The sequence below is a fragment of the Sebastes umbrosus genome, chromosome 8 (assembly GCF_015220745.1).
Source record: "Sebastes umbrosus isolate fSebUmb1 chromosome 8, fSebUmb1.pri, whole genome shotgun sequence".
Classification (NCBI taxonomy): domain Eukaryota; kingdom Metazoa; phylum Chordata; class Actinopteri; order Perciformes; family Sebastidae; genus Sebastes; species Sebastes umbrosus.
The window spans coordinates 21,017,036-21,031,808 of record NC_051276.1 but is presented as its reverse complement, the minus strand read 5'-3'; the positions used below and the strand labels follow the sequence as shown (position 1 = coordinate 21,031,808).

General features: G+C 42.2%; 1 protein-coding gene across 2 annotated transcripts in view; it reads left to right on the top strand.

The window, feature by feature from the left end:
- tcf7l1b (transcription factor 7 like 1b) overlaps positions 1-10,225 on the top strand; it is a 32,267-nt gene extending 22,042 nt beyond the window's left edge. Inside the window, exons 5-12 of one of the 2 annotated variants that reach the window (XM_037778253.1) lie at positions 4,038-4,173; positions 4,763-4,865; positions 5,966-6,049; positions 7,899-8,036; positions 8,178-8,340; positions 8,427-8,534; positions 8,703-8,754; positions 9,307-10,225. In XM_037778253.1, coding sequence (XP_037634181.1) covers positions 4,038-4,173; positions 4,763-4,865; positions 5,966-6,049; positions 7,899-8,036; positions 8,178-8,340; positions 8,427-8,534; positions 8,703-8,754; positions 9,307-9,791 — 1,269 coding nt within the window. In that variant the 3' untranslated portion in view covers positions 9,792-10,225. The remainder of the gene's footprint in view (positions 1-4,037; positions 4,174-4,762; positions 4,866-5,965; positions 6,050-7,898; positions 8,037-8,177; positions 8,341-8,426; positions 8,535-8,702; positions 8,755-9,306) is intronic. The other variant, XM_037778254.1, reaches the window with a different exon arrangement.
- Positions 10,226-14,773: the final 4,548 nt, after the last annotated feature.

Below are 14,773 nucleotides of genomic sequence, written 5' to 3'. Positions count from 1 at the left end.
GAATAATACATCAAAGGCGCTGCAGGGCCAGGTGATGCAGTATGGGGATCATGTCAGCCCATCAGTAGTGGCCGAGCTGGACCAGAGAGGAGGAGAGGAGAGGAGAGGAGAGGAGAGGAGAGGAGAGGAGAGGAGAAGAGAGGAGAGGAGAGGAGAGGAGAGGAGAGGAAGAGAGGAGACTAGAGGGGAGGAGACTAGAAAATAAGAGGAGAGGAAGAGAGAAGAGGTAGCGCTGCTGTCTGAATCATGTGCGTCTCCTCATTTTCCACAACGCACCGGTTCACAGTCATTAACACTCGGCCGATAATGATGTCAAGGCTGCGTACTTCCCTCTCTGAGGTCATTCAGTCACTTGCAGTAATTTGTCCATAATGCCTATTCTCTGTGTCATGTCCGACTACACTGACTGGTACTGTTATTCCGGATTAGACGGAGCTGTGACTCTCTAATGAGGTGGAACTGACCGGAGGTGTCCGTCCCTCGGTTACTTATCAGATCACGGCGCACCCGGTGCTCAAATATGTGCTGATCTTCACTTGACAGAGACGCAAGAATCGCCGTCTTTGTTTCAATATTGTATTAGCGCCGTCTAAAGCAATCAAGGCATGGAGGGATGCGGTCCTGTCAGCGTGTCATAAGTCACTTAGTCACAGAATTGTTTAAGTGAATTGAAGTGGTTTAAGGTCTAGAGCTGCATTCCACAGATGCCTTTTGTCTCGCCGCATGTGTCCAGTGCAATCTTCAACTCTCGGGGCTATAATACGACATTTTAAATATAAATATTAACTGAAAATCTGCTTTTCTCCCAAAGAGATACGTACACTTGCTTTCGACCCATATTCCTCCAACAGACCTTTGAGTTGGGAGTCCGGTGAGATTCTCTCGTTTTGCATTAGGCAGTGAACAACCGGGATCCATCATGAAATCAAAGGCTTTGGGAGGACTGAACTGAATACTGATCTGAGGTCTGCAGTCCTGCTGGGCCCACTGCAGAGACAAGATCCTCTTCAGAAATGGAATAAGGAACCAGACCTGTTATTCCAGTCAAACTCTGAAACGTGGAGATTTTAGGAGCGCAGGATGAGTTCATGAAATTACACACCATTAGTGGCAGATTTACTAGAGCATAATATCAGTTTACAAATATTTATTACCACACTAGCTCCCATGTTTGTGTCCATATATGCTGATTTGGTTAACAGCTCTCTCAATTTATTTAATCACCTCTGGGGATATTCACTCCAGTAATATGACACCGTTCAGCCCTGTATTATTTTAAGCCAGAATACTACTCCCAAACATTGACCCTTTCATAGGCGATGACCAGCACGCAAAAGCACACGTTGTCTGTGATGAATGGCATAGTTTTGGTTGATTTTAAAGACATACGACACGGTCGGTCCCCTCTCTCACGTCCGCTTCCTGTTGCCGTTGACAAACAAGGCTTGGATTTCTCAGCATGCCAGGCATTCTTTTCACCCCGTCTTTCCTGGCGTTTTGAAAGGCCTCTGAGCCTCCCACCCAGAATCACCGAGCATAAAGACACACAAAGCTGCGGGGTTATTCAGTTTGTTCTAAGCTCTCTTCCCCATCGGCTGTTTGCCTAGTAATTCAATTCAGATGTGCAGGATCCAAAAACATGTTTGCTTGAATGAAATCCACCCCTCCACCCACATTGACCAAGGACTGTGCTTTTCTTAGCGCCGTTCCAAGTTGGACAGCCAGGCGAGGTACTGCCACCTCGGCCTTTTTAGCTTCAAACCCTCTTAAGAGACAGACATCTTTTCTCTGCACCGGCTCAGCAGCTTTTTGCAGTGTTTTTTTTCCTCTTTAAACCTTCCTGTTACTATGTCCAATCTGCTCTTAAGACCAGTTCTGGCTGTTTTTGCTTGCTTAGCTGAGAGCTACGCACCGCTGCAGACCTTGTTTGCAACAAGCCCGTCTGTGTAAAGTGTGTGTCTGTCGATGTAGATACCATCTGGTTCCAGGTTGCCCTTTATCCGTCCTATCACGTAGATGTTGTTTATATTTAAAACACGGCTCATGTTCCTTGTGGTTTCCTTATTACACTTTGCTTGTGGATCGTGAAACCAGACGTACGGAGCTCTCGTGGGCTAGAGAGGGATATTACCTCCACACATAAAGCAGGTGAAAGAAGGCATTGATTCGTTAGTGTTTAGTTTTAATTCATGATTGAGCCATTAGTCTAGTTTTTTCAGTCTCACAAAACCACATGTTGTGCTCTCAGAGCTCTGGAGAGCTCAATACATTTAAATTGGTTTAGAAAATGAAGCTGATTTTGATTGATTTCATTCAAAAATGTTTAAAGAGAGGAAGTCGCATGATGAAGTAGCCATCTTTATTCCTAACGGAGACGCTCTGGCAGGCAGGTAGTATACAGGTCAGAATAGTTTTGCATATGTGCAACCTGCGTACTCCATTTCTCTCCACATTTTGTCGGGGCTGCTGAGCTGAGAGGCAGCCCGGAGTTGAAACTAGTGCCTTCAAACTTAGAAATATGTGTAGAGCACACGATTGGTGTATTCCAGGATATGAATAATTAATAGGCATCATTGGAAATTCTCACTGAAGTGCTTCCCAAAATGTGTTGGCACCCAGGTCTAGAGGTCTCAAACAGCCCTCACAATATAGGGAAAAATCCAGGCATATTGTACATTAAGTAGAACAACAAAGCACAACTCAAATATACATGACATGTGGGACCTGGGATTTCAACCCAGCGGGTCAACGCTATTCCTGCCACGAAGCTTCATCAAAGCCTTTTCTGTGTTGTGTGAAATTGTGTTTTCTCTGCTCATCATCATCATCATCATCATCATATGCATTGACCTTATATGCTCTGGAGAAGCCCAAAAAAAAAGTCCTCCCGAGCAAAGTGATCTTAATATAGCCGTGTTTAACACCAGTAAATATTTTTCCTCACTCCGTCTGGCATTACCGGAATCAAAGCGTAGCTTGAGACACGGGAGAAACCAATTTGCTAAAGATTTAAAAGGAGAAAAAAAAAGGTTGGACCTTGCTTTAAAAAAAAAAAAAAAAAAAAAAAAAAAAGTGGCAGAAAAAAAAGCAAAAGATTTGGAACAATTCTAAGCAGCGTGAAGCGAGAGAGTGTACAGAAGTCTCAATGCAAACCTTGTTCCCCAGCAGACCACGTTGGAGAGAGACGAGAGGTTGGGACGGGGGGTGGGGAGGGATATTGAAGAAAGGTTAGCCTGGAGGAACAAGACTCCTTTCTCCCCCCGTTACCCCCCCTCCACCCCTTGACCCTCCCATGTGACAAGTTGAGCCAACAAGTGCTCTATTCAGCCAGGCAGCCAGGGGAAATGACTGCGAGGCTGAGCGCTGCCTAATGAAAGCAGAGACGCTGGTTATTATTATTGTCTTCATCAACCTCGTTGTAGCTGTAATGCTGGAGTCTGTGTGTGAAAGTAACGCTGAAATAAAGATCCACACCGCATTACCTTAAGTTATACAGAACCCTCAGTGTTATTCTAGTGTGTAACCACCCATGGGCGTCTGCTTCATCCCTTGCTGTCAGACAGAGTGGGAGATGATGTCTCCACTTGTTTATAGGTAGTCAGTTTACCTTCGCCTGATTGTGTTTGTTTGTGGCTCGCTGGTGTGACTTTTGGACTTGGCGGCACCGTTGTTTTTTTCTTGTTGGACTGAACAAACAGTTCTCTCCTCAGCTAAACGACCGTAATGGTCTTGGCATGAGTCTGCAGGGCTTTTTAGTGTTCCTTGGTGCCGGTCCAGATTGCATCACAGGGCCGGTCACACGCACAGACTGATGCGATGTTTACCGTAGAGGGCATTCACACATGATTGGCCTATTTACACCATGCATTTCTTTTTGAACAATGGGCAACAGAAATCATGTGCGGTAGACACTGTGGGATGATTGTTTCAGCCACAAGCAGAATGGCTTTAAATGTTATGTGTCAGACACTTGTTGCACAGCTCATAACTTCTTTGTGTCTGTTCTTCTCTTGTTTTTTTTCTCTCTCCATCAACAGTCCAATAAAGTCCCAGTGGTGCAGCATGCCCACCACGTCCACCCTCTGACGCCCCTCATCACCTACAGCAATGAACACTTCTCCCCCGGCACGCCGCCGTCACACCTCTCCCCAGAGATCCTCGACCCAAAGACAGGTAATGTCACACGGATGGACACTGATTCACTTCACTGTATACTGATTATTCCACGTCAAATCTGTCAGTAATCTTGACAAGTGGCTGTAAATATTTTCACTTTTGTCAGAGGCTTTAGTCAGCTTTTATAATTTCACGTCTGTTACGATGGATTCAAATAGTGACCGCTTGTCACAGTTAAAAAAGAAGTACTGAAACATCCACAGAAACCAGGAGGCACGTACACACACGCTAATGAGCTCGGCAGGGTCATGAAGTCTGAAAAGGAAACAGCGTGTTTAAACACATTTTGGAAAAACTGTTTCAGTTTGGAACGGACTGAGCAAGTTTCTGTGGACATTTTGTTATTTTTTTCCACCTTGAAAACTGGTCACTATTGGAATCCCCAAAGTGAATTCACCACAGCTGCTGTACTGTCCAGGTAGATAGATTCTGGGTGGTGTATCAAAAGTATGACGAAGATGATAGCAAATATTTTCCGAGACATTAAATATTGTTTTAAATGACTCCTCTGTGTAAATAGCGTGTCACCTCAGCAGATGTGCGCTGCATATTAAAAGCTTGTTTCTTCTGTCGGTGGCACCTGCAGGTATTCCTCGGACACCTCACCCGTCGGAGCTCTCTCCATACTACCCGCTGTCTCCTGGTGCTGTCGGGTCCATCGCACACCCTCTGGGCTGGCTCATGCCACAGTAAGTCACTTTTATTTCCAGCTGTCCACTCGGCCAGATGTCTTTTGTTCTTAGTTACAAATCACACCACATTTTAAAGTACTGATGTTAGCGAGTAAACCTGCAGTAGGCAAAACGTTTTTGGCATCATTGGGAAAAAACTATTATTACCATAATAACCTTTCAGCATATTGTAATTCAAGTGTTCTGAGAGATAACTAGACTACTGCACCTCCTCATGGCTCTGTTTTCAGGCTTTAAAAAATCTAGCCCGTGACGGGAAACTTTGGCCAATCACAGGTCATTTCAGAGAGAGAGCGTTCCTATTGGCTGTGCTCCGGCTGGTGGGCGGTGCTTGTTATTTCCTCAACTGATCTCAACATGGCTGCCGGGTCACAAATGTTCTCATTTTACAGCTAAACAGTACACTACAAGATGATTCTGAAAACATTTAAGGCAAGAAATATGCATTACAGTAACAGAATATTGATTCATATTTGATCGGTGCTGCCTAGTTTGACCGTTTGATTGGAGCTCAGGAGTGATTGACAGCTGCTCAGAGACGGCAGGCTCCAGCTCGGCTCTGATTGGTTGTTTTTTTCCGGTCTGTGAAATCTTGCAGATGCCATTAGGAGCACCGGAGGACACATAGGCACATGATTTTTTTCAGTCTCATGCACTACTGTCAGGATATAGTGACCGTTTTATAAAAATAACTTTTTTTTAATCATGTTTGCTCCATTTCTACCCACTGCAGCTTTAAGATTTAGGAAAGCACATAAAATTTGTTTTTCAAGGAGCAAGAAGAAACGGTGGAAAGGATGACATTTTTGTCTAAAGTAATGTCTGATTTTTTTTTACCGTGTTGTCTGAGTGCAGGTGCACGCTATCAAAACAATAATAAATTTAAACATTTGGGTTCACCGGGAGGAATTTATGAACATTTATGGGTTTTGCTACGGCTCTCGTAATCAATTGCAACGGTGCTGTTCCACAAGCGGGGGATTTGAGTTGATGAGTAGAGGATTAGTGCTGGTGGGTTAGCTGTCAGCTGTGTTTGATCCACCTCACACTGGAGCTCTCGCTCACCCTTTCTCCCTCTGTCTCCCTCTGTCTCCCAGGCAGGGCCAGCACATGTACTCCATCCCTCCGGGGGGATTCCGTCACCCCTATCCGGCGCTAGCAATGAATGCATCCATGTCCAGGTGAGCGGATCATGTTTGGCAACACCCCCACCCTCCCAAAGGGGAGACATCTAATATCTGCTGCCTCTATGACATGCTGTAATCACATTTCTCCTGCCTTTTTAAACACTAGGTAAAATAAATGGCAGGTGTGCACTTTTCAAACGTCCATTATTTGCATTGTTTTGGCAACATTTTACAGAAATAGCACTTATTTTGAATAACACACTTTCCACTTCTGGCAAAATTGTCAGATCACGGGCAGGCAGCGGTGTCAGGACTGCAGAGTCTATCACAGACAAGTTCAGCTTCTTAAATAGAGGGAAGGCGTTATTGGCATTCAGCACTCCTCTCCTGTCTTTTCTCTCGGAGCTAAACTTCCGTGGTCAGGCCAATGTTCGGAGCCACTCCACAACACACACACACACGCACGCACCGCAGAGATGAAAGGGCCGCGAATCAATAACGACAAATCAAAGCTCATCTGAACCTACACGTCCAATCAGACTAAACTCTCTGACCCTCTTTCCAAAATTGGAAAGATTTGTAGCGAGCCTTCCGGTGTTGGTACGAGATGAAATATTCAGAAGGGTCTCTGTGATCAATAGGATGTGTAGCTCAATCCTGAGACCGACTCACAACAATCGCAGCACACCTAACAAGTTTTTACACTATTTCAACTTTATTATGAATTTGAAATGACATTGTTAATCAGAATATAAATTTAAAATTGTGGTAACGCAGTAAAAAAAGAAGCAAATATGAATTAAAGTAGGAATAAAATCTTAAGGCAGCAACATACTGTAGGTAACATAAATACGACTGCATAGCGTGAATGCTAATGGGAGCATTATTTTCAAAATGTGGAGCTTGACTGCGTGCCATCGCTCGGAGCAGCGTTGAGTTATTCATCAGGGACTAAGTGGGATGTTTACAGATTTAGTCGGTATAGGTTTATTACCGAGGGGATGATATGGCACCTCCTTGTTTACACAGCATGAATTATTAAGTGGTATAAAGAAAAAAATGGAAAATAAAGCAAAGTTCTTAATGACAGATATTTCATTAGACTTCATGTATTTACACAATTTTTTTTTTACTACTTTTTTACTTTACTTTACTAGACCAGATTTTATATTCAGTGAGATAGTAAATATTGAATGAGGAGTTGAAACAAGCTTTGAACCATCTTTCTGTGTGAACCTGGACTCCAATGTTGTGTTTGCGACAGTTAAATAAGCCTCTGTGTGTATATAAGTGAACTCTGGGTTCGTGAATCATAAGGTGAAGCTGATGACTGCGAGCACAAGGCTATATATTGTGCTTTGTCTCTCATGACAGCCTGTGTGACATGTTAAAATAGAGGAATTTTCCAGTCTAACCTTAACGAGCGTGTGTGATAGAGGGATATGGAGCTTAATTCCCCCCTTGTTCATTACAATGCTCCATTGTATTAACAATTGGAAAGACACTTTTTTTGTAAAGGTGTTCTGTGTGGACGGCTGTCAGAACGCTCCCTGGAACGTGGTAAGGAAAGTGGTTTCAGGTGTCACGGCCATGCTGTCGTCATGGTAACAACACACTCCACTTTTCTCCAGCCACTGCTGAATAAAGGGGCTTTTGAAAAAGTCTTTATTTGAACAAAAAACGAGCATGTAACTCATTGTGTGTGTATGAATTTAGTCTAGACGGACGCAGTAGGCATGGTGAATTTTATCCGGAGGGCGAGGCGGGGCGGTTATGAAGGTGCCAAGTTAGCTGAACCTTTTTTCTCGTCAGGTTAACAGAGGATTCGCACATGCTTATGTTGCATCCGGTCTAAGAGTTTCAAACCCGACTGTTAAAATGTCGCCTCCTGTCTCCCTCACAGCTTGGTGTCCAGCCGTTTCTCCCCTCACATGGTGTCTCCGCCTCCGCACGGCCTCCACCAGACCGGCATTCCCCATCCCGCCATCGTCTCCCCGGCTATCAAACAGGAGCCCTGTGACATGAGCCCCTCCATGCATGCGTAAGAGAACGTTTCAAATAAAATCTTTTCAAAACCTGCTGTCGTCGCTGCACAATATTTCCCCTTGTTCGCTCTAATTCACCAGCACCTCTCCGCCATTCACGGCTTATTAACGGCATATTTTTTAATGTTTCGGATTAGCAGGAAATCCCCCGTTGCTCCCAAGAAAGAGGAGGACAAGAGGCCCCATATCAAGAAACCTCTGAATGCTTTCATGCTGTATATGAAGGAGATGAGAGCCAAAGTAGTGGCGGAGTGCACTCTGAAAGAGAGCGCCGCCATCAACCAGATCCTTGGGAGACGGGTAAGTAGCACAGATGTGCGTAAGAGTTTATAACTATATGTGTGTGTGTTTAGCAATCCTTTGATATCTTCTGTCTTTGCCCACAGTGGCATTCCCTGTCAAGAGAGGAACAAGCCAAATACTACGAGCTGGCCAGAAAAGAGAGGCAACTGCACTCCCAGCTCTATCCAGGGTGGTCAGCACGAGACAACTATGTGAGTAGCACGTTTCAATCATCATGAGGAAGTTAGAAACTGTTTTTTTCTCACCAAGCTCAGTCAAATATGACTGTTTCAGTTAATTATAGTAATCTCACCGATGTCAGTAAAGTGGTTTACTTTCACTATGAATACTTTTTTAACAGCATTGTTTGATCTGTGCAGGGAAAGCGGAAAAAGAGGAAGAGAGACAATAAGCCCGACTCAAAACCAGAAGGTAAGAGGTCTTTTCCTCCTTTCACAAACTGGAATAACAAATAATAACTGTAGAAACTAACACTGAGGGTTTTATTTGAAACACTGCACCTTTATTCTATTATTTTTTATCTACCTTTTTCCTGCATGGATTCTTTCCCTCACTAACACTTACTAACTTCTTTCCCTGCTTCTACACTTTGACAAGCAGCTTATGAGGTTCAGTGCTAATAGTGGCAGGTATGTCTGTTGCCGTGCAACCAAATGACCACCGTAATGTGCCCAAAATTAGAGATCTTTCCACACTTCAGTGCACATTTTGGTGAAGCGTGTAATGTTCTTTTTTTTTTAACATCATGATCGCATACCATCTGAATATGTTTAACATCATGTTTCACTGTGTTTTTTCGAGTTGATTTGAACATGTCACAACTTTCACTGCCACCGTCTTCACTGTTTTTGACGATCACTTCTGTCACCGGCAGCATTGAGGGACATGAACCAGATTTGAAGCCAGCAGCAGATCCATAATTCAGCTTCCTCACTTCTCGTCTGTTTCCCCCCCACCCCCCAGACTTCTCGATAAGAAGCAAGAAGCAGTGCGTGCAGTACCTGCCCTCGGAGAAGATGTGCGACAGCCCGGCGTCGTCCCACGGCAGCATGCTGGACTCGCCGGCCACTCCCTCTGCAGCCCTGGCCTCCCCGGCCGCCCCCGCCGCCACTCACTCCGAGCAGGCCCAGCCGCTGTCGCTCACCACCAAACCGGAGGGACGCATGCACCACCACCACTTCTCCCTAGCTGGGAAGGCTTCTGGATCTACATCCTCTTCTTCCTCCTCCTCCTCTTCCTCCTCCTCCTCCCATACCCACCTCTCCATCCCAATTGGTACTTCAGGTAGCCAGCCGACTACACCCATCCTCACCCGGCCAATCCCCTTCACCTCCCTGCACCACTCCATGCTCTCTCCTCCTTCCCCGTTCCATCAGGCAGCCCTTCACTCCCATCATGCCCTGTTCCAGTCGCAGCCCCTCTCCTTGGTTACTAAACAATCCGAATGAATCCACAATGGCGATTTCCCCCCCATTTATTGTGCTGTATATTGCTTTTCTTTAAAATAGGTATTAGAACAGCTTTTTTTCTAAATAATGAAAAGGAAGAAATATTATTGGTCAATATTTGACTGTCTCCTTTTCTACATCTCTCAATGAAAACAAAATGTATTTTTTGTAAAGTTTACTGCAGAACTGGTTTCTTTTTTTTGATGCATTTATCCAATGAACCTCTTGTATAAAAGAACCAATGTACATAACGTTTCTTTATAAAAACAAAAAGGAACAAAAAACATGTTTTCTTTTTAGCCAAAACCTGATTAATGTTAGTATTAAATTTAAGTCATAGTACTGGCCAATAATTGCAGCCCCCCTTTTCAATTCACGAGTGTGTGCCCCTTTCTTTGACATGTTAAATAAACATTTGAAATTGTTTCTTAAAAGAAATGTCTCTTTTTGTTTTTTCACATTTTGTCAGCCCATGTTTTTGTCATTTAATAAAGAGAGGTTTCTTTAACAAGGTAATGCGGTTTGGAATTAATATCTCAGACTAGTGACCACAGTGCATAACAAGTCGATAACTGCCTTTTGTAGGTGTTACAAATGTCGATTTAATGAGCAGTATAATTTTATTACAGCTGAAATTGCATAAAAGTCCCTAACACCTGCCATTTTTTTAGTCTTGTGTTCTGCTTTCATAAAAACCTTACTGTGCGAGTTTAATGTTTAATAAAGCAGAATTAGGCTAACCACACTGGAAAATGAGAAACAAAATTTGAAGTCATAAATAAAATACAAATAAAAAAATACTAGACATCTGCTCCGTCTCGGAATATAGCGTCCCACAACAATGACAAAAAAAAGCAGGTCAGCCCCATCCCAGCACACCGAACCCTGCTCGGGTTCCCTGTTCCTCTTGCACTTTTACTGCATCTTTATTCACCGTTTGGCACACTGCTTAGGCTTTAATTAACTCGGAGGTAATGGGATGGAGCCCCTGGGACCTCATTAGGCATTTCAATTAGTGAAAAATACACAAGGTAGGTTACAGTTTTTGGTGGCTTTGGAGATGAGGAGTGGTGCCAGGGATGGACCAATTATGTCAGAGCAGGGGGGGGGGGACTGGCCTGGACGAGCCCACTGACACCCACCCTACCTCCTCTCCTCAAGATCTTACCCACAGGGAGATCTACAGAGCTGGGAAATATTATTTTTCAACAGTATTTGAGCTGATTGGATCATTCAATATGTGTATGTAACCAAAAAAGTTTCCAGAGAGTAGACAGCACCCCCAGGCACACAGGGGGGAGTCTGGGTTAATTGATTTCAAGCTTAGATGCCACAATAACGATCTTGATATTGTCAGAAATATCTCGGATTTTACTCCTCAGATATTATTTATCATTACCTCTCTTTCAAACAGGCTTCTCCTAAAACTACAGACAGGTGGACTGAGGATGTGTTTCCGTTTCGCCCCGCAGAGGCACCAAACTGTCAAGTCTCCCCCCGCTCTGTTTTAAGCAATCATTAGCCATAATAAATCTTTGCTGCTCTATATCTTACATCATTCCAGGCACAAACCACAGAGTCTCTGGTGCCACGGCTGCCGACTCTGGGCCACTTCACCAATCCGTCAGTGAAATTATAGGTAATGAGTTGTCAAAACAGCCAGCAAATCTGTCTCCTCAAGGCTATGCATCCAGTGCAATGTTCAATTCTCCTAAGACAGTACCCTTATTATGAAACTCAGCCCCCAAGTGAATGGCTTCAAATGCTTCTTCTTTTATTAAATACATTCTCCTGCTTATGCCTCTTTTTATCTTGTTGAAGTTGTATCATATTGAATGAAATCCCATGAAATATATCATTATTATTACAACACAATCTGATCAATGAAGCGTAATACATAAAACATGAGCACGGAGGATTTTAAAGCATTCTACTCAGTTTTATTTGAAATGGAATAAAAAGGTGTGTTATCTTAAAGTTCCCATGCTCCACTCAAAAGGCAACATGCCACTGTTTATCTCTAATAACGTATCTGGTTGCTGCTCCACTCAACATCTGCCATGTAAGCACGAGGTCAGATTTAATACATGTTAATTTTTGCTCATTAAATTCTTCCAATCTCTTGCCAAGGTTCTTTTCTGGGCCTTCCTTTGATCTTGAATTTATTCCAGGTTAACCCTTTGATAGTGTGTAGTAATATTGCACCGAGAACTATCAGTTGATAAGTCACTAAAATTGTAAAAAAAAAGAGCAACACACCCGACAGCACCGTTTACTCTAAATGCACACAATAAAATCACATTATCAAGTCGACTACATAAAACTAACAGGCTGATCCTATATCTTCCATTGACTCGTGACCTTATATTCCCATTAATAACAGGAAGCTGCATTTACTTCGCATGTGGTTTCCCAAAGTGATATTAATTGATTGTTTCTGTAACATTCACCGAGCTTAGCAACACTCAGCTGGTGCCTTTGTGAAGATAGGTATGGCTGGCTGTGAGCTTAAGAACCTCCTTAATGTATTATTCATACCCGTTTGACCTTAAAGATGGAAATGCAAATGGGTGTCAAGAATGAGAGGGACTCATCGGACTTTTTCAAATGTCAAATAGCCTGCCACAATTAAGACATATTCATTACAAGAACCCACGGGTCCCCCACACCCAGCTGAGATGTAAAACACCTCCAATTAACATGTTGCTGATTATCTCATCTCTAAAGCTACTGCACACCTTCAAATCTAATCCCCTAAGATATTGTTACATATCACTTCTGGTAATCAGCTGTAAAGTTTAGTGAGTTTATGCTAATTATTTTATGGTATTTTATATGCTTGAAGGTGATTATATGATTATATAATGGGTTGATAGTTTTTGCAAACCCCTGAAATTACATGCACATAAAGTAATCTGGAGTCATGATGTGCTTTTGTCAGTTTTTTTTCCAATTGCTCTGTATATCACTACTGCCATCTGCTGATAAGGTCAAATACTGACACAACCGCCTCATGTGGAGTAAATACTCCCATCATCATGTCAGCACCTAACCTGTGGGTGGCAGTAATAACACAGATGTTATCTCCTCCACTCCTCTTGTGGGGATCATTAGAAAAAAAATATATATATTTAACAATTTAGTGCTCTCTTCACCTTTACAAGTTCAGGTCAGCTGAGTACAATAGGAGGATGTCTGCCTTATATAGGCTGCAGAAGTATCTGTATCTGAATCTAGCCTAAATATTTAGTCTCCCTTTGTTTCCACATGTGCCATTCAAATAAATGTAAATAACACAGCCATGAAAGTAAAGTCCTATCCTCTCACTAACTGAATGCTAAGTTTCACCGAGACAAAGAGCTCAAGTCATCTGGCTCCAATCAGCAAACATGCATTGTTTTACTCTGTGAGACGTGTACGGATATATGTGCAGGTATGTGTGAAGGAAGTTGTCATAAACGGTAAAGGGAATTTTGATGACACATGGTATGGAAGCTTTATTGGACTTTAATAGTTCAGAAAAGACAATCCACAAATGTATCTTCTGTGGTACAAATTGGACAAAAATCTCCAAACATACAGGAGGGAAGTTACAAACCCACAGGAAGCGTTCCACAAATGTGCAAATATCATTCCACGTGGATAAATCGATGCATAAATGCATATATATATCACTTTAAATGTAACCTATAACATTCGTATGTGGAATTAAAATACGTGTTTACAGAGTAAATTATGAGTATTTGCAAATCGCCCTGTATTTTTGTGGATGTGACTTTACACAACACAAATACAAAAATACATTTTTGTGGATAGTGAAATATTTGTGGATCATGGTACACATTTGTGGATTGTCTTCTGTGGATTACAACTATTAAAGTCCAATAAAACTTACATAGTAAGGCTGATGCATTGAAATGTGTAACTTTAAGTGTAACTCTCAACCCAATAACTGCAGCACTACTGTGAATATGTATTGCTGTAGCTTGTCTAGTAAGCTACTTTGCATTTGGTGGCAAGATATGCGGGTTAACTGGCATAAGGGAATTTGGTCAGAGGCTTCCTTGTTGCTAAACTGGTGGATCCAGATCCAGGGTTTCAGGGTCAGGGAGTTCACCGGATTTACACCCGATTGGAGCCATTGTTTGGGAAGGTGGATGGAAGTGGTATTTTCCAGATTATGATGCAAGAGCTGCAACGCTTATCAACTGAATATGGTTGTGATAAGATAAATTACATTGAATGTTGGCATTTGAATCTGATTGAAACTTGAAAATGTGAATTTGTTAGTTTTAGACGCAGTCTATATCAAATTTCAACTACAATTGAAGTCAGTTACAAATTAAAAAGTGTCCTCTTACTGTTGAAAACGTTTCATTTTCCAGAAAGCATCTTTTTTTACTCAACACTACATTTACCTGCTCATCCCATTGTTCTCAGTGAAACATCACACGCGTTGTCACAAAAGAAAGGTGTGATGGATAGTCCTGCCTTTAGCAAGCAAACAGATAGCCTGCATGAATGCCAGCAAAGAAAGGTGATAGTCCCTGTGTGTTGTGTAAGGCGGGAGGGGCAACATGGTAACTATTGAGAATGAAGTTTGAAGAGAATGAAGCACGAAGAAGCTTCATTCTTTCTTCATTCAATTATTATTATTTTTTTTTCAATAGACTTTATTTTAGATTTGTAAATAATACAATACAATACAATACAATACAATACAATACAAAATACAACAATGCAATTAAATCAACACATAGGTAATAAAGGGATAAATAAAAACAAACAGACATAAAATAAAACTAATAAATAAAAACAGTAGCATAAAACACAAAACATGCCAGTTGTTTATATAAATAAATGAATAATAGTAACTTAAGTAAAAACATTAAAATGAGAGCACAAACGTTTTACTAGCCTTTTTGTTTTTTGCAGAAGATATTGTCTTAATATTTAGTTCCATTTCTGTCTTGAAGCTGATA